General features: G+C 32.3%; 1 protein-coding gene across 2 annotated transcripts; it reads right to left on the bottom strand.

Moving 5' to 3' along the window:
- Positions 1-2962: 2962 nt before the first annotated feature.
- LOC134687483 (snake venom 5'-nucleotidase-like) lies at positions 2963-27189 on the bottom strand. 2 transcript variants are annotated; one of them, XM_063547817.1, is made up of 9 exons: positions 26455-26604; positions 23598-23811; positions 17818-18006; positions 16391-16588; positions 12242-12373; positions 11232-11354; positions 10492-10647; positions 7052-7255; positions 2963-3243 (listed from the first exon to the last, which is right to left on the bottom strand). In XM_063547817.1, exons 1-9 carry the CDS (start codon positions 26479-26481, stop codon positions 3065-3067), a joined length of 1422 nt encoding a protein of 473 aa, XP_063403887.1. In that variant the 5' UTR covers positions 26482-26604; the 3' UTR covers positions 2963-3064. The 2 variants fall into 2 exon arrangements, with proteins under 2 accessions (XP_063403887.1, XP_063403885.1); XM_063547815.1 differs by lacking the exon at positions 26455-26604 and adding an exon at positions 26697-27189 and having other exon boundaries at positions 2964-3243.

Raw genomic sequence — 27189 nt, forward strand, 5'->3', positions numbered from 1 at the left:
TCTTTTTATCGAATATTATATGCCAACGGTCAACTATATTTGGTGTATGGAAATACTTTATGATCCATATGCAAGTCCCGCAGGTTTTATTTGATCATTACCACACTTTTGCGGTTCATTGCACAGTGTTAAGTTTTTGTGTTTTGGTCTGTTTTTCTTCATCTATATTAAAGTAATAGGTCAACTATATTTGTTTTATGGAAGCATTGTTAGCTGTACATGTTTGCCTGGCATGGTTCATCTTACCTTCACCTCATTTTCATGCTATCTTGGTTAATGTTAAGTTTATGAGGCAGTAGTAATAAATCTTTATACTTAATAAGACTATCAACATGATAATAATGATTAGTAAAGAAGGCGAGACATTTCAGAGTGTGCATGTTTAAACTAAGACACATCTGCAAGACAAGCAACATCAGTAAGAACACCAAAATTAGATTATAACATTTGTGTACTAGCAGTGCTACTATATGGGGCGGAATGCTGGAGAATGACATAAAAAGACATCAACAAGCTCTCCAGTTTTCACAACGGTTGCCTTACAAAGATCTTTAGGATATTCTGGCCGCGTGAGATCACCAACATAGACGTCCATGAAACAACAGGATCCAACAATATGGAGACTTTATTGAAGCAGAAAAGATGGAGATGGATTTGTCATGTTCTTAGAAGACCAGACGAGGACTTGACCAGAGTAGCCCTAAGATAGACACCTGAGGTGAAAAGGAAGAAAAGACGCCCAAAAACAACTTGGAGTAGAACAGTTGAAGCTAAAATGAAAGAACATTTAATCAGCTGGGTTGTAATAGAATAGAAAGCACAGAACAGAGATGATTGAAAAGATCTTGCCCTATGTGCCTCCGGGTATAATAAGGACTAGGTAGGTAGGTAGGTATTGGACTTTATCAAAAAATACCTTGATCAACATGTTTAACCTGAAGCGGGACGGACGAACGGACGCACAAACCAGAAAACAATTTGTCCCTTTACTATCGTACCTCGGACACCTTGTTTAGAAAACTGTATTTAATGTCTTTCAAAGAAATGTTGACGTTAAAACATGCTTTTTGTTCAATATAACAGACATAATAAAATGTTAAATGATTGAAAATGAGACAATTGTCTGACAGAGGTCAAATGACGTTGATATAGGCGACAAAAGATCACCACACCCCAATCGGTATACATTGTACACAATCAGCTATAAAGAGTATCTACATAAAAATGTGAAACATTCATAAGTAAAGTCCAGACTAATTGACACAAACCAAAAAAAAAACAAATTGTAAGAAAAAAATGAAGAACAGGAACCAACGAGTGCCAATGATTAAGATGTACGATAGACAAGATGTGAATTAGTCACCTACATGGTTCAAAATCGTTCTTAAACATCATAATACTTGCATGACCTCTTCATTTGTGTACTGTGTCCTATACCTAATCGTAACGATTTTTCGTTTGATGCCTCTGCATGTGGACGTTTCGTTTCGTCTCTGATATTGTATGGAAGGATTTTACGTTGTACATGTGTCGGGTATGATTCATCTGACCTTGACCTAGTTTTCATGGTGCATTCGTCAATGTTTAGTTTTTCTTGGGTACGTCTGTTTCTTATTGGTCAACTATATCCAGTGTTTTGAATCATTGCAATGTTTTACACCAGTACTATTTTTGGCGCCCTATAAGGTACCTGTTCGATTTGAGCCAGTGCTCCATGTTGAAGAACGTTCCTTGACCTATAATGTTTTTTTTATAATTTTTTACTTGGATGGAGAGTTGGCTCATTGGCACTCATAACACATCTTCCTATATCTGTGTATTTCTCCCTCGGTTAATGACTTTGACCTCATTTTCTTGAATCATGTTAACTTTATGTGAAAGTTGTAAAAAAGCTTTATTTTTAGGATTATCAATGGTTAGTAAAGAAGGCGAAACATTTCAGCGTGTGCACACTTGTGTTAAAATATAATCCATTGGTCAACTATATTTGTATGGAAGAATTGTAAGTTGTGTATGTCATGCATCTGAACTTGACCACATTTTCATGGTTCAATGGTCAATGTTACGTTTTCATAGTTAAGGATGTTTCTTAGATACTATAAACAATACTATTATAACTATATTTATTGCAAATATTGATGGTAAGGTGTACATGTCTGTCTGGCATGGTTAATCCTGTAGCTATTTTGACCTCATTTTCATGGTTCCATGGGCAATATTTATTTATCTTAGTAAATATATATAAAAAAAAAAGATGTGGTATGATTGCCAATGAAACAATTTTCCACAAGAGACCAAAATGACAAAGAAATTTACAACTATAATCACCGTATGGCCTTCAACAATGAGCATAACCCATACCGCATAGTCAGCTATAAAAGGCTCCGAAATGTAAAACAATTAAAACGAGAAAACTAAGCCGGTCTCTTGGAAACTATAAGCAAAAGATCAACTATATTTGGTGTATATAATGATTGTAAGGTGTACATTTATTTTTCGCTTGGTTGATCTGAACTTGGCCTCATTTTCTTTGATCATATTAAGTTTATGTAACACTTGAAGTAAAGCCTTATTATTAGGACTATCACCATAAAATTAATGGTTAGTGAACTAGGCGAGACATTTCGATGTGTGCATTCTTTGTATGAAAGGATAAACCAAATTATAAAAGAAGGTTGAACAGGGTGGACAGATGCTTGTTAGTTCTCCGTAACATTGAACCGAAATATCTTTTCTGATCAATTGTCTATTAATAACATAATTATGATGATATGAAACATACTATCATTGGTAACAATAAAAACAAGTATGAAATTTACACTTCCAAAAGAAAATTCGCTGGGTACGAAGAGTACCAAAACATCCTGCGCTACATACATTAAACAAATATGCAAAAAAGCAGACAACGTTGTATTTATTGTGATATATAGAAATAACACTTTTTTAATTGAAGTACAAAAGTACAAAATCATACAAATATACATTGTAACATTAGCAAATTCATAAAGGTGTTTTTTTCAAATGGATAAAGATGTAAAAATGAAAACTAGTGGTGATCATATCATCATGACCATTTTACTATCATGTTCATCAGTGACGCAAATACCATTAATAATAGACTTAGGCTTATGGTACACGAAGAGTTTATACAGTCATTTTGTATCGTTATTCTTCCTTCTACACCTTTGGTAATTGGTCTGTTTGATTTTAAATATTTAATAAATACATTACTGTCCAAGGAATCTGAAATTATAAAACAGTGAATTAATTTCGAAAGATGTGCACACATAGCAAAAATGAATGTGATAATACCAAAATTTAAACTGTTGGTTTATTTGTGTAATCTATATTTGATTTCAATTGAGAGCCGATGCTTTACTTTAGATATTCAGTAAACATTAAAAATGTCCCTATAGAATAGTTTTCAAAGGTACTAGGATTATAAATTAATACGTCAGACGCGCGTTTCCTCTACATAAGACTCATCAGTGACGCTCATATCAAAACAGATAAAAAGCCAAACAACTACAAAGTTGAAGAGCATTGAGGACCCAAAATTCCAAAAAGTTGTGCAAAATACGGCTAAGGTAATCTACTCCTGGAATAAGAAAATCCTCAGTTTTTCGAATAATACTTTATAAATGTATCAGTATGAAAATACCATTGAATTAACACATGTATATAAATTTAATATCTCATATTGAATGTATATGCGTCGGGTTACTGAAGTGATTGTAAGTGCAACTCGTTTCCCTCAGTTTTAGTTTGTAATCCGGATTTGTTTTTTTGAACAGCGGTATACTACTGTTGCCTTTATTTACATACTTTAAAGGTTTTGTTTGGATTCTGTGTCATATATGAATACAAACAAGTGAGCCAGTATAACTGCACAATTAGTACCCAATTAAAAGCCAACTTTTTGTGAAATCAAATATAAATCCACAAAACCGAACACATAAAAGAGGGACGAAAGATTCCAGAGGGACAGTCAAACTCATGAATCGAAAATTAACTGACAACGCCATGGCTACAAATGAAAAAGACAAACAATAGAACACATTACACAATATAGAAAACAAAAGAATAAACAACAGGAACCCACCAAAATCTAGGGGTGATTACAGGTGCTTCGGAAGGGTAAGCAGATCCTGCTCCACATGTGGCACCTGTCGTATTGCTCATGTTATAACAAATCCGGTTACTAGTATCATTCGGTAGGCCACATTCATGAAAGGGGAGAGGACTGTGGTAGCAATACACAGTTAGAAGTTTAGTTTCGCATTAATGCCCCTGTGAATTTTTTAAATATAAATTTTTTTGTACAATAAAATTGATTTTTAGATAATTGAAGAATAATATAGCCTTCTTAGTGGGTTTATATGAACATTTAGATTGATTTTAATATGTTTTTTTCATAGGCCATTTCTATGATTGACAGTCCGTATTTTCCTATCCGTACCGTTTATAGGTCCATAAATTATTGTAGTGTTTATCAACAAAGATTTTGCGCTCGATCTTTTCAATTCAATTTTATGGAAAAACGAGCAGGAAAGCATATGGTTTTTTTTGGAACACTTGATAGATATAAACCTATGGATTCAGGAAAGGTATCACTGTAATTCATTGCAATTTTCCTTTAGACCAAATTTTGGAGACTTTTGTGACATGTTCATCCCCCTTTTTTGCTATATTTTTTATCTAAGAAATGCAGATTGTTGCCATCCAAAAGGGATTATATTTCACCCTTATGACCATAAGAAATCAAATCTATGGAAGATTTTCTTTCTACAAATATATACATGCATAACACACATATAAAGCCTGCTTTGTTAGACAGGAGGGGAAAGAGGGTGTTTGAAAAATTATGAGTGTCAATTTTAAGTTTTTTTCCTAACTGTGTATTGCAACCTCATGGCATTTGACAAAGCAAATAATTGCTTTTTTTAGACAAAAATACCACAAAACTATTGATATTTATGTTATAGATACAATTCTAAGGGAGAAACAACCTTTAGTATGACAATATATGTTAGTTTTGTTGTTTATTGACCTTAGCAACCAATATAGACATTTTGACACAAAGACTTGGTTCCGTTATAAATTGATACGTTATTGGCTACCCCTTGGAAAAGAAGATTGCGAATTATGTAGAAACCTTAGAAGGGAATGCTTTATATTTTGTCATGCGACTAAATCAAATTTATTATTTTAGCAAGTATAAAGTCACAATTTAGCATGAATTAAGCCTAATTTTTTTCCCGCTGTTATAAATCAATTCAGTATTTACTTAATTTTAACCAAGGCTTTGGTATGGTAATACACAACACAATTGACATTCTAGAGCTTTAAAATAGCTTTAACTGGTAAAAGTTGTCTACTGTTAAGGTTGATGTAAGTTTTTAAACAAGAAAAGACAGGGTTAGAAGGTATAATTTTAGACATTGGACTACAAAAGGAGAAAATGCACTTTGACATGGCATGTTTCATAAAATCACTTTTTTGTTGCATTTCAGTGTCAACTGCTAACCTTCATAAAATATTTATTTCTGAACCGATTTTTAAAACTAGCAGGCGAAAATGCTCGTTTTAACTAGTAGAAAACAGAAATCCTTTTAAAGTGGAATTGGGAAAAAAATGTTAATCCTTCAGGTAACAATACACAGTTAGAAGTTTAGTTTCGCATTATGGCCCCTATGAATTTTTTAAATATGAAAGTTTTTGTACAATAAAATGATTTTAAGATAATTGAGGAATAATATAGCCTTCTTAGTGGGTTTATATGAACATTTAGATTGATTTTAATATGTTTTTTATAGGCCATTTCTATGATTGACAGTCCGTATTTTCCTATCCGTACCGTTCATAGGTCTATAAATTATTGTAGTGTTTATCAACAAAGATTTTGCGCTCGATCTGTTCAATTCAATTTTATGGAAAAACGAGCAGGAAGGCATATGCTTTTTTTGGACCACTTGATAGATATAAACCTATGGATTCAGGAAAGGTATCACTGTAATTCAGTGAAATTTTCCTTTGGACCAAATTTTGGAGACTTTTGTGACATGCTCACCCCCCTTTTTTGCTATATTTTTCATCTAAGAAATGCAGATGGTTGACATGGTTACACCCAAAAGGGATTATATTTCACCCTTATGACCATTAGAAATCAAACACATATAAAGCCTGCTTTGTTAGACAGGAGGGAAAGAGGGTTAAAAAATTATGAGTGTCAATTTTAAGTTTTTTTCCTAACTGTGTATTGCTACCTGTAATTACGACGTAATGAACATACCCGATATCATCTGTGAAATGGTTATTCTATAACGGTCAACCATCTCGTGATGGCGTCCGTAAAGTTTAAGGAGGGATGATTTCATAAAATGTCAATTAAAAAAATCCATCATTTTGATGATATCATCTACAGTGTATTTGTTTTGGAATCTGTGTGGTTCTTCACAAAATAAATATTTTCCTGTCTCAAAAAAAAAGGAGATCTTTATCTACAAATTCTTTTTTTTTGTAGGAGAAGTTTTGTCCAAGTGAATATGTAGTAGGTCTTTCAATTAAGCTTATGGCATTGTAGATTAATAACTATACCGTAGATGCATCAAAACACTTAATATCATAGGAAAATGTTGTGGTTTCGAAGTAGATCTTATAATGACGAATAAAACGTCTAATTCATTTATACTTAATGTATATAATATCTTGAATGAGACAGACTCTTAAAAATAGTATATAAAAAATACCGAATTCCACGGCAAATTGAAAAAGAGGTAAGTCTATAAAAACTGGCAAATAAAAAAAAGGAATATTTAGTTCAGGTTAATTTCTGAATTGGTACAGGCATTTACCCAGGAAAATGAAAATAAGTGTTGTGGGCATTAAATTCAGTAGCAGTCGAACGTTTTCATTGTTAGTTATCATAAAACAAACGCAATACACGTTTAACATATAGTTTCCCCATGACACTACCAATTTCCCTTTCATTTTGCCGAAAATATTTAATACATTGTATGTGATAATCAGCTTTCATAACTGAGATACTTACTATATTCTGTATGATGAATAAGATTATTCTTTAAAACGGTATAACCATCTCCACCTTTTATAACAAAATTCAGCGCAATCACTCTGTAAATCTTTTCGTCGTCAAGAAGCTGATATCTAGGAATCCAGCAGTCACCACATCTTGTCGAAATCGATACAACTCTGGATCCAGGTTCGTTGCATAAATTATATGTAACATGTATACCTGCATAAGGTGTTCAATAATTAATCATTTTGTTTTAAATATTTCAATGACATCTAAATATCTAACTGTTGCTACTATGTAGATCAGATAAACGTTGCTTTTATATATCTGAGGGGCGAAAGATACTTGAGTGACAGTCAAACTCATTTATCTAAAAATACAAACCAAGCTGCACGTATATGTCTGCTTTCTGCGAATATCGAAAAAAGTCCTGATTATCCCTGTGTTCGTATGGTACAGGAAACATGTTGTGGGAATTGTTCTTGTTTTGCATTTTAAATTTATCTACACTATATTCAAAATGATCTTATTTAACACTGTCCATTTTATTGCCCTGGTTATAAGACATGGGATACGTTGTACCACGGGCAATAACAATCGATCCGCATTTAAATCGACCAGGTGCTAATAGTAATATGTAAAAAAAAAAAAAAAATTTAATGGTATTGACAGAACCAAAATTCCACATATATGACCTTATCTTTTCGGTTTGATTTAAGGATTAAAATTGTTTAATGTTCTTTTTTCACACAAATGCTCGCAACAATGATGTCATTTTATTAATTGTAAAACTTGTAAAAAAAATATGTTAACCTTAATTACCCGAATATTAAACTTTGTTTTATGAGTTAATTTATTTTTTGCAGAATGATTTAATGAAATTAAGATTCAGTCATACATCCACAAATTTTGCCTCTAGCAAATGAAAATTAATAATTTACTAGCAGGATATAACTGAAATTTGTTTGATTTCTCTTCGTATATACTTCGATGTATCAATCTGATGATCAATTAGTAGGCTATTATGAGAACGTTAGGCAATTACATCGTGATAACCAGTGCACTGTAAGTTGTAACATTTAATGACTGGGAAAATATTTTGAACAGTGCGGAACCTTACCAATATGTTCATTTTGGTTTTGTGCTAGTCGAATTATTGCAGCACCTAATTCCGTACGGTACTAGCCGGTTTTAAATGTTATTCATTTTAACCGTAGTATTGCCTTTTTTCTTCGAATCATAGTTAAAAAAACAGTCCCCTTGGTACTGTGGTATCCTCTTCCATTTTGATAATATCTTAGCTATATTATTGAAAATCAAATGCATGTGGTCGTCGAGTCTATCATATATGTGATTTCTATGCTACTTTATGTATTACTTCGTTAAGTTGTATCCATTATCTTCTAGTTTTTTCAAGATGGTTTGTTAAAGTTGTCTAAGACTAGCATCATTTAGCCTTGTTAATTATGGGCGCAATGTATGTGCCTTTAAATATTTACTCTTAAGGTTCCACTATTGTCAAAATATAGGACACCTCATATACATCTAAACTTTGCCTGTATTTTTCAACCTATAATGAATAAAGTCATAAACTATGAGAACATATGTTCATTTAAACATACTTTACATATACACACTGTATAATTTGTAAATAAACTTGAAATTGTTATGTTGTGGCCAAACCGGTTAATGGGATGAACACTAAATTTACCAAAAAATCTGCAGGTCTGCAAGACGACCGAATTTGCTTAAAATTGGTATGGACGAATACTATTACATGTAATGCAGGGCAAGCTCATGTTGATTTTTTATAGAATGTATTGATTTTCGAGTTTCAGTTAATTTCATGTATCTAATTGAACGAATATCGAGGTACAATACAGAAATTGGACAAATATGCCATTAAACATATGTATGTGACAAATCAGCATGGGCTTACCCTGCATTACATGTTACAGTATTCGTCCATACCAATTTTAAGCAAATTAAGTTGTCTTGCAGGCCTGCAGATTTTTTTGAAAATTTGGTGTTCACCCCAAGAACAGGTTTGGCCACAACACAACAATTTCAAGTTTATTTACAACTTACACAATGTGTATATGTAAAGTATGTTTAAATGAACATATGTTCTCATAGTTTATGACTTTATTCATTATAGGCTGAAAAATACAGGCAAAGTTTAGATGTTTATGAAGTGTCCTATATTTTGACTTTAGTGGAACCTTAATCAACTCTTGGTTTAAAAACCGGTTTAAGGTTCATCATAACCTTTTGGCTAAAATGGCCGTATTTACACCCCAAATTTTACTCTGAGTACAGACTAACCTATACACCTGCAACAGTTTTAAGGGATGGCAGGAACTAGATATATAAATTTTAAATGCATTTTATGTTTCAGAAAATTATAAACTTTACTAGATTTTGCTATCCATTTTTTTTCGTTCCTGCAGAAGGTGCAAAAATTAACTAAGTAGTGAAAACGATTGAGAAGCTCCCCTCATATAATCAATGTTGTGAGTAGTATTGATTTAAATGGACAATAGACACCTGTAAACAACAGGTGATTTAACAGGTTTAAACTGTGTAACTGAGTGAAACGTATCAAATGAAACTCGGGTGTTTGTTTATTTTGCTCTATTCTGCAGACTGGAAAAAAATGGACATCAAAATCCAGGTAAGTTTTTAATTTTCTGAAACGTAGACTTCATATAACTTTTATATATCTAGTTCCTGCCATGCCTTAAAACTTTCCAGGATGTACCAGTTTGTCTGTACTCATAGTAATTTTTGAGGTGTAAACACGGCCATATTTTTCAATTCCTTATGATGAACCTTAAGGACGTTACAATTGTCCACAATAAGAATAACTATAGCTACTTGTTAAACTATTATAAATAACTATTTAACAACAAAAAACGATCCCTATTCCATTTTAATATTGAGTGTAAAATGTAATGTTTTGATAAAATTGCTTGAAAGTATTTGAAAATCGAAAGGTCAATACAATTCTCAGAAGTTATCTATTGATTCTTCGACTTTTTTAGGAGAATGCATTTAGAATGGTTGACATTTGAATTTTGATCTACAATTCATACTGTAAATAGTTTATCATTAAATCATTTTGTGATGGAATGACTTCTGTCATGTTAATATAAATGAACCTTTGGAATCTGAAATTAAGATGATCTTATTCTATCTTATCCGATCATAATTGACTCATTTCTAAACCACTATGTAGATATAGGAAGATGTGGTGTGAGTGCCAATGAGACAACTCTCCATCCAAATAACAATTTAAAAGTAAACCATTATAGGCTAAAGTACGGCCTTCAACACGGAGCCTTGGCTAACACCGAACAACAAGCTATATAGGGCCCTAAATTACTAGTGTAAAACCATTCAAACGGGAAAACCAACGGTCTAATCTATATAAACAAAATGTGTACATTAATTACCTGAGACTTGGAGAAAAGCACCTGATCTGTCTATAGGATCATAAAATTCTACAGAATGTTCAAATGCAGCTCTTAAGTACTTTCCTTTTATTGTTATAACATCTACCATGTTTCCGAAAGGCATTGTTGTTAAAACATCGCCTTTAGATATATTTCCTAAAATTACAAATATAGTGTATAAATCTGTACTACGGATATCAATAAATTTATACGAGAACCCACTTTGAATTGAAAAAAAACAGTTTTGCAGTTCAAGGTTTTTTGTTGTTTTCCTCATATAGTTAATGTGTTTCATTCTGTTTTAGTTTATATCCCGGATGTCTTTTTTGTTCTATTAATGGCTATTAAACAGCGGTATAATCCTGTTACGTTTATGAACATTTGAAAAGAAGACAATGGGAGTTCATATTTACAGAGAACAAATGGTGAATGGCCTACTTAATTTGTTTATCAAAAGCGATAAATTAAAATAACAGGTGTTGTTGCTAAGCGACTATATAACCAGAATGGTTGATCTCAAACATTTAAGTTGTGTCATCCATTGATTCCAACTGTTTGTCTTTAACACGGACATTGACGGGTTTATCAAATACAAGTTAATGTGCGCACTTTTTAACGCCTAGACTTATGTCTCATTGACATGTAACTACACTTCTTTTTATACATATTATTGAGCGTTTATTTAATTGAACTATATACATGATATAGTTCGTAGTCGATAAATTTAGAATATGTAATACCTTTTGCTATAGGGCTCCTAATTCCTCCAGAATTTAAGATAGCAATAGGTTTGTCTGTCCAGGTATCGTTTTGTGAATATCTAGATGCATGGAAACTGACCATGCCATCCGTGATTAAATTTCCTTTGAAAACATAATACGACGAATTCATAACAATAAGTGCTAAGTGTACTAGTGTATTTTTACCAGAACAAAATATCATTTCAAATTGTACTAACTAACTAACGCTATTTTATATAATAAAATTTTATATAACTTTTAGAGAAATTGCAATGATTTTCTATAATGTCCTCCAAAACTAATTTTCAAACAGTTAGTACTTTAATAGTAGAAGTAGAAATAAAACAGTTAGTAATTTACTATTGAAAATAAAACAGCACTATTTTACATTACTAGATTAAATTTATTACATTTGTTAACACATCGTAATGAGACAATAATTCAATTAAATTTTCGGATAAGACGTATCAGATCATAAAAGCCTTTCAAATGTCACTTAATACTGTTATCTTTTTGAATAATTCAAGCATTCCACAAAATATTTGCTTTTCATTAAACAAGATTATATCATTTAAACCAATGTTGTCGTTCATGTAAAATTACCGTACGAATCAATTTGTTCAAATAAATCTTCTTCAAAATGCCAAAAATTGCAATTTTAAATCAGTTTTAAGAGAGAAATTGTCTTTTTTACATTTCGCTCCCAGTTTTTTTTTTCGTGAAACTTTTCCGTTTTCTTAATTAATACTTAAAAGTTAGTTACCAATGCTAATAGCACAAATGTATAGGGTTTGCTATCCAAGATTTCTCAACATTGAAAATATAATTACAAATTTGCACGTCAGAGAATTCCATATTTAATATGTGTTATAAGGCAATCAGCCAAGCACATGGTATGTTAAGATATAAAACTTAACTTAATAACAAAAATTACTATTACACTATACAAAGTATACAAACAAAAATTAAGTTTACTTAGCATAATAGTCCCAGGTAATAGTATAACATACCTAAATTACATTCATGAAGCCTGCAAACTTTATTGTCACCTTCTAAATATACTGCACTGTAACCTACAATTTTATTCTTTTCCTTTTCAACTGCTGGTTTCATGGTATCAAGAATTCGTTCTATGGCTGGATCTATTTAAAAAAAAGAGGAAAAAATAGGATTTATTACTTCGTCAAATATGTTTTTGGTATTCGATTCAAAAGTCCCGTGGGAATACTGCAGCCTTAATTGTTGTTTTCTGTTAACACGGTAGCATTTTGAATATTCAAAAATAGTGACAAACTTTTTTTCACCGATGGTCTTTCGTTTATTTTCGTTGATTTGACATCGGTTGATGATACTTTGGCGCCTTTTAACCTTTTTTCAGTTTGTGTCTTATTCGAATGTATGCAAAAATCTTGCATCGATGTAAACTTTATTCACGAAATTCAGTTTTGTTTTTGCTATTTCTTTAATGTCATTTTAAGGATTTTTTAATTACAAAATATGTTATCAATGTATTAGTGGTGACTAGTGGTAAAGTTAATGAGAGCGGTAATACCCATTTGTGAGATCTGTTCACAAGCATTCTGGCTTTTGGGAAGCTAGTTGGCGTGTATGTAAGTTTAACACTAGTAATTGTGGGGCCCTTTATAGCTTGTTGTTCGGTGTGAGCCAAGGCTCCGTGTTGAAGGCCGTTCATAGACCTATAATGGCGTTTGATAAATTGTTATTTGAAAAGAGAGTTGTCTCATTGGCACTCACGCCACATCTTCCTATATCTAAGTATATAAGATACATTCGGCGCTACTGCATATCAGTGTTGCATATGCTTCTCTGATTATTATTTGCAAAACTAAAGAATGTTTCCTTTGGGGAACAGCTTGTACAGTTTTAAACAAAAGTAAATGCTACAACTCTCTTTAAGTCGAGGATACTTTCAATATTAATATTCCCCAAAAGATCTTTGGAAATTAGAATGTATCGATTGTTTATCACTTATCTTGTCATCAATTTATGAGCAAATCGAGAAACTCCATAGGAAATCAAAAGTATATCAACCGTTAAGGTGTAAGTGAATTAATCTCTCTCTTTGAACAAATTCATTTTGTAACGCAACCTACTTTTTCAGTGGTTGTTAATTTAATAGATTAATTCGGTTTATACTTTATCAACATTCTGAGCACATGTTCTAAAAATTACAATTTGCCTTGCACTCTTCTGAAATATAGAATTTCAATTACATGTATAATACATTTAGAAGAAAGTTCAATGCAATTATTAATTTTTCTTTTAAATCTAAATGCAAACTTATTTCATTTTTTCTTTGGTTTAATGTATATGTAATTCTAGATCAATGCAATTACATCAACTGGCAGCAACTCAGAAGTCAGTCATTTTCAACATAGCAGCGATGTACAAATCAGCAGTATTTACACGTGTTTGTCATATACACTTTTACTGTTCCTTTTCTATTTGCTCGCTGACAATAAAGTCAGTCACACGGTTCGAATTGTCATCAAAATCATAGATATTTTCTAAAAAGTCTTCAAAAAATGCATTAAATATGAATATTTCTGATTATTAATATTTATCGAAATCAATTTTATTTGAGAACTGTAATTGTCTAGTTTGCTTAATTGACATGTGGCCTTCATTCGTTATTTTAACAGAAGTCACTTATAGATATCTATGTTGATTTAGCTGTGCTGATTTAATCAGTTGACATGAATTAGCAGCTTTCATGGATGTTGTTGCAACATGTGTCCTTTAAGCCTCGAAAATATCAACTTAACGGATAGCTCGAACGGATAACTTTTTTTCAATCCGTTTATGTTCGTTAGACGTCTGTTCTTATCCGTTAGACGTCTGTTCTTATCCGTTAGACGTCTGTTCTTATCCGTTAGACGTCCGTCTATATCCGTTGCATGTCCGATTAGCGTGCGTTTTATCCGTCGACGTCCATTCTGTCCTGTAGAAAGTTTTGATCATGTTCAAAACTTTGAACGGACGTCCAACGGATGAAATGTCCGTTGAAAGTCCGATAGGCGTCCGTTTTGTAGGGTACTCGTCCGTTTTGTTTCCGTTTTGTATCCTTTACTTGTCCGTAAAGCCTCGGTCACACCTTACCGGATAGCACAAACGGACGCCTAACGGATGAAAAAAAGTTGTCCGTAGACAAAATTATTATCCGTTGGGAGTCCGTTGATGTAACGAACGATTACGGACACACATTGGATATGCAACGTACGAGAAACGGAAACGTACCGGTCAGAAAGGATGTCGAACGTACATCCAACGGGTGAGTACAGCATAAAACGGACACTTAACGGAAGCGTATTGGATAAAACGGATGAACAACATATACGGAAAAATTACAGGTGACAATAATAATACATGTGAATCGCATACATTTTCAAAATGTTTCTGTGTTACTGGCTTTGGTTTGTTCTTCAAAATGCCATCAAAGGGCAGTGTCTGGCATGAATAAGAGCTGCTTTATAAATCCGTTGGAGGTCTGGTAGACAAATTCATGAAACGGATCTAAAACGGATAAATGCCAATTGAAAATTTTGCGTTCGAAATGCCAATTATTTATGTTATATTTCTTTAGTGTCATGAATTCTTATTATTATTCATAATCGATTTTAGAGTAATTATTAATTTTTGAAGTAAGGGCACGTCTTCACTATAAACAGCTCTTATCCAGGCCGTATTTGGCACAACTTTTTGGAACTTTTTGGAATTTTGAATCTTCAATGCTTTTTAACTTTGTACTTGTTTGGCTTTATAAATATTTTGATATGAGCGTCACTGATAGGTCTTATGTAGACGAAACGCGCGTCTGGTGTACTAAATTATAATCCTGGTACACTACCCTTTAGTGGCATTTTGCAAAACAAACCAAAACCAGTTAAACAAAAATATTTATGCGATTAACGTGTATTATTATTGTCGCCTTTAATTTTTCCGTATATCTTGTTCATCCCGCTTTATCCGGTACGCTTCAGTTCTATGTACGTTTTATTTGGTACTCGGTCGTTGGATGTACGTTCGTCATCCGTTCTGTCCGGTACGTTTCTGTTTCTAGTACGTTGCATATCCGGTGTGTCCGTTATGCATTCGTTACGCGTCCGTTTTATTTGGTCAGTACATCTACGGACTCCCAACGGATGATCCTATATTCAAACAGCAGGTACAACTTCTCTGAAAGGACGTTTTTGTTTGTTCACAATGTATTAATGCGTCTACATTACTGGTTTAAATTAAGACATACAATTAGATACCTCGTATATGGAAAATGCAATACTTTGCACGACAAAGAACTATAACAACAACTCTGATATTTTTTCTCGAAAAACTATAAGGATTTTTCTAACCCAGGCATAGATAACCATAGCCGTATGTGGCATAACATTTTTGGAAATTTGGATCCTCCATGCTCTTCATCTTTGTACTTGTTTGGATTTAAAAATATTTTGATATAAGCGTCACTGATGAGTCTTATGTAGACGAAACGCGCGTCTGGTATACTAAATTATAATCCTGGTACCTTTGATAACTATTTGTAGGCGACTGCTGCAAGGCAAATCTTTAACTAGTAATCCAGTTCAATCCATTTTAAAGTAGCAAAAAGAATTCCCGGATCCCGAAAGGATCAATCCCGAAATCCCGAGCTTAAAAACACCCGATCCAGGAGTCCCGATAAAGATCCTATCCACCATCTGTAATGCTACCGATCTTCATCATAGCTGAATACTGAAGTTCACAATGATCAATAAATCAAAAACACGAGTATCACTAGTCTTTATGTTACTTGTTGATGAACATATGTTGAGAAGCTATGTTTATATACAATATAGGATATAAATAACTTTAAGTTTGTTAGAGTCAGATGTTCCATCGTTTTGAATTATGCAACCAGAAAGTACAATAACAAAAATACCGAACTTCGAGAAAAATTCAAAATGTAAAGTCCGTAATCAGATGGCCAAATCAAAAACTTAAATTCATCAAACGAAAGAATAATACTTGTCATATTCCTGACTTGGTACAGGCATTTGTTCATGTAGAAAATGGTGGATCTACCCAAACGCATCCTAATTAGAATTTATGTAAATACCTAGTCTAGTATCTTTTTTTTATTTTCATATAGTTAAAATTGATACCTTGTGCAGTAGAGTTGTCCAGAAGTATGGGTTCACCATTCCAGCTGTCTACATCTCCGTCACTGTTAAAGGTGACGTTCAGGAATCCTAAGTATTTTCCCGCCCAGAATGTTTGAACCACGAGAACTTTCCTACCATTACTTTGAGTGATGATGGTGGGATATGGTCCTTCTGATTGTTCATTTGAAGGCTGTTTACCTGCAATTTTAAAACAATTTGTACTGATATTTTCTTTTTTTTTTGGCAGGAAATGTTTGGAATGGAAAAGAGGTAATGCCAAATTTCTTTCTTTGTTTTACCTAAACAGTAAAAATCGCATAGTTGCTGAAACTAGGAAAAAAAAAAATAATAATTATTATAATAAATACCATACTCCGAGGAAAATTCAAACCGGAAAGTCCGTAATCAAATGGCAAAATCAAAACCTTAAACACCTCAAACGAATGGATAACCACTGTCATATTTTTGACTAGATACAGTCGTTTGCTTTTGTAGAAAACGATAGATTAAACCTGCATGTGTTTCAGGCTAGCTAAACCTCTGACTTAAATTTAGTCATTAGATAAGATTAACAATTCAACAAATATTGATAATTTTGATTTAGTGCTGTATATTGCTCTTGATGACAAGTTTAGTATGATACTGCTCATTTAATTCTTTGTAAAATTTACCTTGAAGGTAATAGCATACGAAAATGAATAACAATTTCTAACAGTATTTTTGTATTGCTTAAAAATGGCCTTCTTGTATATTTTAAAGCTATCTTTAGGTGTTACACTTTTAGTATAGACACGTAGCTGTAGTTCTGTAAATGTCAGTTAAGTTCGAAAGTTATTTTGATAATGACCAATATTTGAAACAAATTCGTAGTAATTGATTCTGTCTCTGTGCATGCATTAGTCAATAAAAATATCAATTAAAGTTTTAAGTTTAAATCCTTAACTGAGTATTGCATGTGTCTCATATTATTGCATGTTTCCTTCGTTAGGGTGATACAGTGTTTGCTCTTATCCTTTGTCAATTTGTTAAGTGATCTATATAGTATATTATTATTTACCAGGTGTTAAGACAACACTTTGTAAGTCATAGACCCAAAAAATGATAAATACAAATTCCTTTTCCAACAACCCCAAAAAAATATCTGTTGGTTAATTTTACTATATATCTCACATGTGAATACATAAAACAATTGATCAAGTACAGTAAAATTTTCGTAAGTGTACCATGATCTCTGCACAAACGATGTAAGGTAAATTTTTTTGTGTATTTTTAACGATTTTTGTGGAACTTTGAAAATATGTAGCACGATATGGATCTTAATGCAGATCGCCAATTTATCTTCTTCTTCTATTTAAAATCGATCTTCATTTTAAAATTAATTGATAACAAAAAAATCAGTAAGACGATGTTTGCTCATATCAACCAACCAGTATAGAGAAAACTGTGTGTATGACCTCCGACGAGTATATCAAGTCCGTCAACTGCTGCAGCAAGCTTTTTGTCTCTTCCATATCCATAGTGACCCACTCCAATAATGATCTTTACTCCTTTACTTTTTAGCGCTGCAACTTCTTTACGGACGGCCTCTACTACTGGTTTGAATGAAACCGTATCACCTACAATAAAGATGCACAACTAAACAATTAACTTGCTCAGATATCAATTTGTGTAAGACGCGAATTTGTTTTCGCTATAGACTATTCTTTCCAGTGTGTTTACAGTGTAAAACAAAACTGATACATTGTCAAAACGAGTTGAAAATTAGTTTTTTAGGATTCAATTTTACACTCGCAAAGATTGCTGATTTTTTTAATTGCTTTGTTTGTGACAGACGTTATATTTAACAAACAAACACTATTTTCCTCACTTTCAAAGGAAGATTTTTCATAACTTTTAAAATTTGTGACTGCCTCTGCAGGTAAAGATATAAATTGTTCCTGGTGGAAATTCACTGATTGACCGTAACATACTTTCTAAATTTTTACACGTACAGAGAACGTGGCAGTAAACCGAAACATCTAATGTTTTACCCCTTTCCGATAGGGCGCGGAAACATATTCAAATCCTTGACAATGCCAAAAGCAATTCTAATGTCAACAAGGTTCTATCAACATACGAAAGAAGATCACGTGGCCGTATTCCTGTTCTTTCATAGTTAGAATTTGGGGTTAATTCATGTACGAAATATTATAAATTTTCGGCGGTAATTTTGGCGCACTAACCAGACGTTTGTCTACTGTTAAAAACTGTTTGTTGTCCACTGAATTTCCGTTGATCAAGTGGGTAATTTATAGGCAAACAAGACCTTAACCACCAAAAGGTTGAAATCGCTAGCCTCTGTGGTCTCTAGCTTTAAAGAGTGATCGCCTTGACTACAGAGATCTAGTGTAAAATTTATGAGCAATATTTTGCAAATCCTACCGAAAAATATGTGGATGTTACACAGCTAAAGAAACCCATGGGTTATCTGCTATAGATATATAGGAATAGATTTCTAAAACAATCTTGTTTACATCTTAATTTAGAACTATAAATCATAACAAACTAGAACTGAAAAACTTTTTTTTATCTCATTATGTACACAATGTAAAAATACTTACAGATTACATATCAAGCTCATGCCACAAATACATCTTATAAATTTTATAGTGTTTACTTATATGTCCATTTTTGATTAAAATGTAGATATCTGTTTTGTTGTTATCCAAATGCAATCGTCTACATCCTTATACAACTATAATTCAAGATTTCTACACCCTACGTGTTATCAGAACTACATTGTTCTATCTCAATATTACCATTGACCTATTTAGTATTAAGTTATTTCACCGAAAAAAAACTTTTTATAAAGTTGTATCTCCCCTTTTTATATTTTTGCTGTAAGAGTAATTATATGCTTAGATTGTTTGCATGGTTTAATCTCAATCTATGGGCAATTCTTAGCAAATCCTGCAGTAAATAAAATAGGATATCACACATTTCAAAACATCCATGTTCTATCTCCTATACAAATTAGGAATATATGTCAAAATCAACATGGTGTGTTAGTGTAATGCTCTTTCTCCAGAAACAAGGGGCCTCAGCTTGTATGTCTCCGTTATTACCAAATTGGAAATACATCACTATATGGGATCTACACGATGACTTGGCAATTTATCTTTGAACTTTAATTTGATAAATATACAATATTAGGTCAATGCCAGAAAATATAAACCCTTTTGTATGAGGCTGAGGAACTGGGGAAAGGCTAGGTTTTACCGAGTTTTTATACTGCAACTTAATTTAATACATTTAAAGAGTAACACAAATATCAAACTTATTTTGATCCATTAATGAAGCCCTGATTGTCGAAAAAAAGTTCTATGATGGAATAGCTGTGTTACTATATTTAGGAAGTAAACACAAGTAGTTGTCGTTGTATTAGTTTAAACATATTTATTTTAGAGTGGATTGGGAAACAATTGTATTATACACACCTGCGTTGCATATGATAACACGTGCTACGTCTTTACAAAGAGATATAGACGCCGTCAGATCGTAACAAATTTTTAAAACATCAATTGAAATCTTTCTGTAGTTTTGCTCTAGTGTTGACGCAAGTGTCTGACAGTTCTGAAAACTGAGCACACGCACTTGTCTTTAACAAATAGGAATAAATACGGTTAATTAAATTTTATTGGTATATAAGGTACTATTTTCTCAGAGACAAATGTCTATAAAATTAATATAATACAACAACATTACACGTAACAACTTAAAAAAAACAAAACCGGTTTTAAATGGCGTGTCAATGATATTGCTACTTAGATTTAATAACAACAACAACAACAACAACAATACTTTATTTTAAGAGGGTTACACAGTTAGCTATATAACTAATCTTCCCTGAGGCCCTCGTAATGAAAAATCAAACAAAACACAAACATATACTAGTACATTGCATACATACATTAGCATAAAAAGTCAAGTGTGATAATAATGTTCAATACAACTTGATAAAATGTGATGAAAAAATAAACATGATGACATGATCAGTTTTTTATATTATTTATACAGCTAGGTTGATTTCAATAAATGATCTGTTATTTTGTATTTGAAAGAATTAATATTTGTAATATTTCTTAACGGTATTGGCAAATTATTCCACAAGAATGGTCCAGAATACATAAAAGATTTTTTGAATAATTCTGTTTTTGGTTTAGGGAGTATGAGGTTTCCTTGAACAGCATTTCTCAAGGGGTACGGATTTCTGTCTGAAACATAATGAAACATGTTAGTAAGATATGATGGGGCATCATTATTAATACACTTAAATGTCATCACTAACTTATGATATTTTATTCTCTGTTCAACTGTCATCCAGTTTAAGTGTTTGAATAAGGGTGCAGAAGGAGCGAATGGGTCTGTTTCTAGTATTAATCTAGCAGCCCTCTTTTGTAATTTTAATATCCTTTTTATAAATATTATTATCCAAGCAAACCCTAATGGCGCGTGTAAACAGCTGACGGAGAACAAAGCGAGAGATCTTTCTCACAAAGTTAAAAAAAACAAAACAAAGGTAAACAGATCCTGTTTCACATGTTGCATCCGTCGTTTAATTAAATCCTGTTAGTTCAATCCAAGATACGAGTCTAATTCGGTAGATAACAAGATTGCATATTTTGGCGTTAATATTGAGTCACTGATAAGGTCTTTGCGTTGGAACTAAACACATTTTATTCTAAAAACAGTTGTTGGCATGACACAGGTTATGTTCTTCTTATATATGTTATGATGGTATGATACTAAACCCCTAACGGGAAGGATTGTGCCTAATGTTCATATGATGAAATCATAATCTTTCAGTCAGTTTAATTGAAGTCTGGAGCTGGCAAGTCAGTTAACTGCTAGTAGTCTGTTGTTATTTATGTATTATTGTCATTTTGTTTATTTTCTTTGGTTACATCTTCTGACATCAGACTCGGACTTCTCTTGAACTGAATTTTAATATGCGTATTGTTATGTGTTTACTTTTCTACGTTGGTTAGAGGTATAGGGGGAGGGTTGAGATCTCACAAACATGTTTAACCCTGCCGCATTTTTGCGCCTGTCCAAAGTCAGGAGCCTCTGGCCTTTGTTAGTCTTGTATTATTTTAATTTTAGTTTCTTGTGTACAATTTGGAAATTAGTATGGCGTTCATTATCACTGAACTAGTATATATTTGTTTAGGGGCCAGCTGAAGGACGCCTCCGGGTGCGGGAATTTCTCGCTTCATTGAAGACCTGTTGGTGACCTTCTGCTGTTGTTTTTTTATTTGGTCGGGTTGTTGTCTCTTTGACACATTCCCCATTTCCATTCTCAATTTTACCATTCGTGAAAATGCCGATTGTGGTATACACACTCGTCAGCCAGACACTTTGATTTTAAAACCTAACATATTTGCTTAAATAATATCACTATCATGTCCATGTTCATCGTATATTTTTATTTAGAGAAACATACAAACTAAAGTAGAAGTATCCTCAAACATTATGAAACGTCGAGCGATAAATCTTTAATCTTTTATATAAATTATATAACCCTTTTCTGTTTAATCTTATCCCTTTTTCTAATTACTTTTAAGTATATATACTTAGCACTTGATTATACTAGTTTTTATATGTACACAACGAGTTCATGAATAAAACATGTTCACACTAAAACTATGAAGAGATATACACCCACACTTTTAAATAAAAAATACTATGGAAAAAAAATAACTTCTAAAAATTGTGTTTCCCTTAAACACTATGTTACCATAGGAGTAAGTACTCTTGAATATCATCAAATAAGTGTGTTTCAAAAACACACTGAGACCATGAACAATATGATATGTTTCAGAAAAATATGTCATTTAAGGGGTTAGACCTTGGTCAAGGGAGATAACTCTTTAATTCAGTGATGCGTTTGTAAAAGTCAAGTTTTATTAATGTATTTTTAGCATTTACATGAAACAGATTGAAAATAAACTGTTACATAGAAGCTTAGAACATATTTATTAAAATGGTTGACACAAACGTACTGATGAGTTTAAACGTTATTTCCCTCCTAGGTCTATCTCCTCAAATAACAGAAAATCATTGATGGGCATGCTATCATTTATTTCATGATACTAAATTTGATAAAATTTAGAAAAGGTCTACCGTCTCTCTGTCTCAACTTTTTATCAAAAGACATCACCGTATTTTTTTAATTATCTGAAATGAATTGGCCAATAAAAAATAAAATTTGACCCATTTTGATATGTCAAAATGTAACTATTTCTTATTTCATTTTGGAATATAATATGCTAGGGAATTTAGTCTGTGTATTATTATACCCATAACACTATATATTTCGTGATAAAATCAAAAGTCTGGTTTTAATTTGTTATTTCTTAAACTGTTCAGTGAATTATAATCCTACAAATTGGAGATATTAGATATACCCTATATATGGCCATAAAATTTAATGTTTGTTTTATTTTCAGTTGATCCGAGTTACGTAAGAATAATATGTCTGGTTTGAAAATATTACATCTGTGAGATTTGAAAAACGAACTTGTCATGTGTGAAAAATATCATGACCGTGTATACTTAACAATTCAGTTTCAAACTTATTTTTGCAATAAATATTGTTTTGCACGTATTTTGTTTTCAAATACTAAAATATTTCACATGTCAATAACAGCATATGTCGTGTATTATTCGCCGATGATAGCTCAAACAGCAACCACGCAGCACAAATAATATTTCTCTTGGCGTATGTGAAACCACATAGAAACAACCATTGAACGATGGTTTGGTTTAAGAAAAATAACCGTTGTCAGCTAAATATGATGCAAAAGTTTTAGTAATATGTATTTTAAGGTGGTACCCAAAACCTTCATTAAAATTAATTTGGCTCGTTTAATTTCCATAAAAATTTGACAAAGCATTTACTTTGACCCTTTGACAAAAATGTATATAAAAATTCAAAACATTTGAACCAACCAATTTGTAATTTATCAGAAAAATTACACTGGTTATAAAATTATAGCAGTTTGACAAACACTAATTTTGATTATTGAGAAGCTTATTGTTACCTGGACAACACAAAGTAATTTAAACGTTTAGCTGATTTTACAGAGTTATATCCCCGTAGTGTTTGGTACCACCTTAAGAGAAAAACATCACACAAACAACTCCATGCAATGTTTTACTGTGTTACCTGGATTTGAAATGGAAGAGGTGTCTTCTGTAATATACCCAATAATGCCAATCTTTTGTCCGTTCTTGGTCAAAACGACATGTTGCTGAAATTTCCCTTGCAATCGAGGTTCACGTGAGGCATCTAAGTTACAAGTTGTTACGGGAAACGTAAGGTTCTCCAAAAACGGAATCAGACCAGCAACACCATTGTCGAATTCGTGATTGCCAAATGTCTACAACAATGTTATACATGTATGACGTCATCAATAAATGTATTTATAAATAATTAGCTCAACTACTATTAATCAAATGTATTGGCTTTATACTAGTACAATTTGTATAATAAACAACATATGATCTTTGTGAAGTAAAAGTCAACATTGATTTACTGTAAATTAACAATATGTATGTCAATATACTGTCATAAAATCTAAACAGACAATAAGTGATCCTATATATTTCGGTTATCTCGAAATTATTGTTTCGACTGTACTTTTGTCTAGTAACTTTCCTTATCTTTTCTCTCCTACATTCATTTGCTGGTAGATTTTACTTTAATGTCCTTAAGCGTCCACAATAATGTTTGTGTTTCGGACATACAGTGAGACATGCCATGTTATATGTGTGTTAACAGCTTATTGTATTTATTCATTATGATCTATACGCTTGCTTAGTGACTTTTCGTTTAGAATTTTCCTCGACACTCAATATTTGTGTGTTTTATTTTGATATTTTTTTATAAAGGTATACATAGTTCAATTTCAAAAGACGTTTTCTATTGTTTTCATTTAAATTTGATAAACAGGTAGCCAACTTTTATAGCTTGATATTAGAATTTTACACGTGCGATAAAATCTATACCAAATGTATGATAAGAACTACTTTTCATATACCTGTTTCCATTCCCATTAGTGCAGTTCTGGTGTCTCATTCTAATGTAGTTAATGTATATCATAGTTGATGGTTATATATAGATATATAAGAAGGAAGCTGAGGTATGAGTGCCAAAGAGACAACTCTCCATCCAAGTCGCAATTTATAAAAGTAAACCATTATAGAAAGTACGTCCTTCAACACGAAGCCTTGGTATGTATGAGTCTCTGATTTCAATATGTAGTATTCATATTACTTTAAAACTTTTAAAGGAGGAAATCATAAAATGATCTATTATTTATATAAAAATTTCTCACCGATATAGAGATTTATTTTGGAAGTATAATTCCACGCGCAGGAACTAAATATAAAGTGGTATTTCAGCTCATTGCTTTACAAAATCATGCATTGTCCTCCAATTCTGTCTATCTAGCTTAATATACTTAAGTTCATAAGTGTTTCTCGTTTTTCGTTTTTATATAGATTAGGTTTTCCCGTTTGAATGGTTTTACACTAGTAATTGTTGGGGCCCTTTATAGCTAGTTGTTTGGTGTGAGCCAAAGCTTCGTGTTGAAAGTCGTACCTTGACCTACAATGTATAATGGTTTACTTTTATAAATTGTAACTTGGATGGAGAGTTGTCTCATTGGCTTTCATACCACATCTTCCTATATCTATTATAATTATATGAGTGGTGTGCATATACTGCGCTCGTATCTTTTTAAAGAATAATTCAGTTTGAAGTAAATCTTAAAAACCTCGTTTGTTTTTAACATCGTCATTACTGTTTAATATGCTTTTGCTGTATGAAATATCCTAAATAAAACGGTGTTCAATGTATATGTAGCGCGGCATAATTTTGTATCAAATTGACATGTATGTATAGACTTATGTATATTTGATTCGCCCTCTATATGTATATGGTCTAGACTTTATCAATAGGGATCGAGTCCGGGGGATTTTGCAGATAAGGAAAAGATAGCGACGAGACAATAAAAAGTCGCGATTCAAGAAAATAGAAAATAATAATGTTTACTAACTAGTTCTAAAGTAAATCGTGAAATCAAGAATTTTTATAGTAATTTTTTACTATACGAATCCTTGATAAAATCGAACAAAAATGAAGACGACTGGAAAGGAGGAAAAGGGGGGGGGGGCATTGCACTTTCGAAGAATATAAGCGGTTTCTGATCAGCTAGTGGTATTTTTTGCGTTTCTGTTTTTAAAAAATTATGGGAATGAGCATAGCATTGTGGAGGAACAAAGGATGTCAAGACCTCTCAAGTGTTGTTTCTTTATCTTATAAATATATGTATATTTACTATCTATAACCACTTTAAGTAGAGTACAAATTAAAGTACCCAGTGACTGATAACAGTTCTAAAGGTATATATGCAAATACAATTTATGTCCTCTCTCAAAGTAACAGTACATTGCAGCGTATCATAGTAGCATTGAAAATAGTTTGACCTAAACGTCATTTACAAATGATAAACTACTCAGTAAGCATTAAACATGAATGCATTTTTTTCCCAAATGCAAATTTACACATTTTTTCCTGCTTTACTGTAATTAGCTTCACATTAATGCATCCAAATTTAAGCTGACACTACTTCGAAAAGTATATAAACTTATATAAAAATATGAGTAGCTCAAGTATAGAGACTTAGCGAGATGTCATAAACCACAATACCGTGCAAGGTCAGCCGTCAAATAGCTACCGTGCAAGGACAGCTGTCAAATATCTGCCGTGCAAGGACAGCTGTCATATATCTAAAGGATCTGCAATTGTTGTTAAATTACAGTTACATAACTAATGATCTGAGATAAAAAAATCATATTATAAGAGTAATATTTTAATCATGCCAATACCGACTAATGGCCTGTCTCTTTATTGATTCTTTTATATTATAATTTGTCGGACACTCTGGAGAAAATAGTCAAATCATTTTTTTACTTTGCCAAATGAAAAACATTTTTTTTTAAAGTTAATACCAACAATACATTGCATCGTACTTCAGCTCATTCATAAATAATGAAGCCTCTCTGCCTTTGAAAATATTAAACCATAGAGATCCCTGGAACTCTCCCCAGCATCCAATAAAACAACATTATCATTCGTACTGTTAATTTCTCTGACTTTCGTAACCCTTCTGGCTATTCCTTCGTAACAAAGTCTCTTCTTAACACATTTTTTCCTTTGCCAAATGAAAAAAATTTTTTTTTTAAGTTAATACCAACTCACCATTGCATCGTACTTCAGCTCATTCATAAATAATGAAGCCTCCCTGCCTTTGAAAATATTAAACCATAGAGATCCCTGGAACTGGTCCCCAGCATCCAATAAAACAACATTATCATTTGTACTGTTAATTTCTCTGACTTTCGTAACCCTTCTGGATATTCCACCGTAACAAAGTCCCTTCTCCACATCGTCATGTTTGCAAGCAGATGTGTATTTGTTCATTTGTTCCAAATGTGCATGTATATCATTGGTATGGAGTATTACCAAATTAAATCCATTTACAAATTTAACTATATCAAAGACAACTGCACTTTTCAAAATAAAGAAAACATACAGATTCATCATACTGCCTTGACACAAAATGCCACTGAGAAAAATTCCTTTATTTTATATGACGTCGAACAGATTTTTTTCTACTATAAGTACTAAGAAATAAGGATGTATGTTTCATACCTGTAATTTTAGTCACGTGATAGACTGTTATCATTGAGAT

This window comes from Mytilus trossulus, chromosome 10 (genome assembly GCF_036588685.1).
Source record: "Mytilus trossulus isolate FHL-02 chromosome 10, PNRI_Mtr1.1.1.hap1, whole genome shotgun sequence".
In the NCBI taxonomy this organism is placed as follows: domain Eukaryota; kingdom Metazoa; phylum Mollusca; class Bivalvia; order Mytilida; family Mytilidae; genus Mytilus; species Mytilus trossulus.

What these genes read in the sequence shown, in the direction of transcription:
- LOC134687483 (XM_063547815.1), bottom strand. Translation starts at nt 27,041, where the DNA reads ATGATGAATCTGTATGTTTTCTTTATTTTGAAAAGTGCAGTTGTCTTT. An exon ending in GGACAACTCTACTGCACAAG is followed by an intron (nt 12,374 to 16,390) that starts GTATCAATTTTA and finishes TTTTTTAAATAG; the next exon opens with ATCCAGCCATAGAACGAATT. An exon ending in GCTTCATGAATGTAATTTAG is followed by an intron (nt 11,355 to 12,241) that starts GTATGTTATACT and finishes ATGTTTTCAAAG; the next exon opens with GAAATTTAATCACGGATGGC.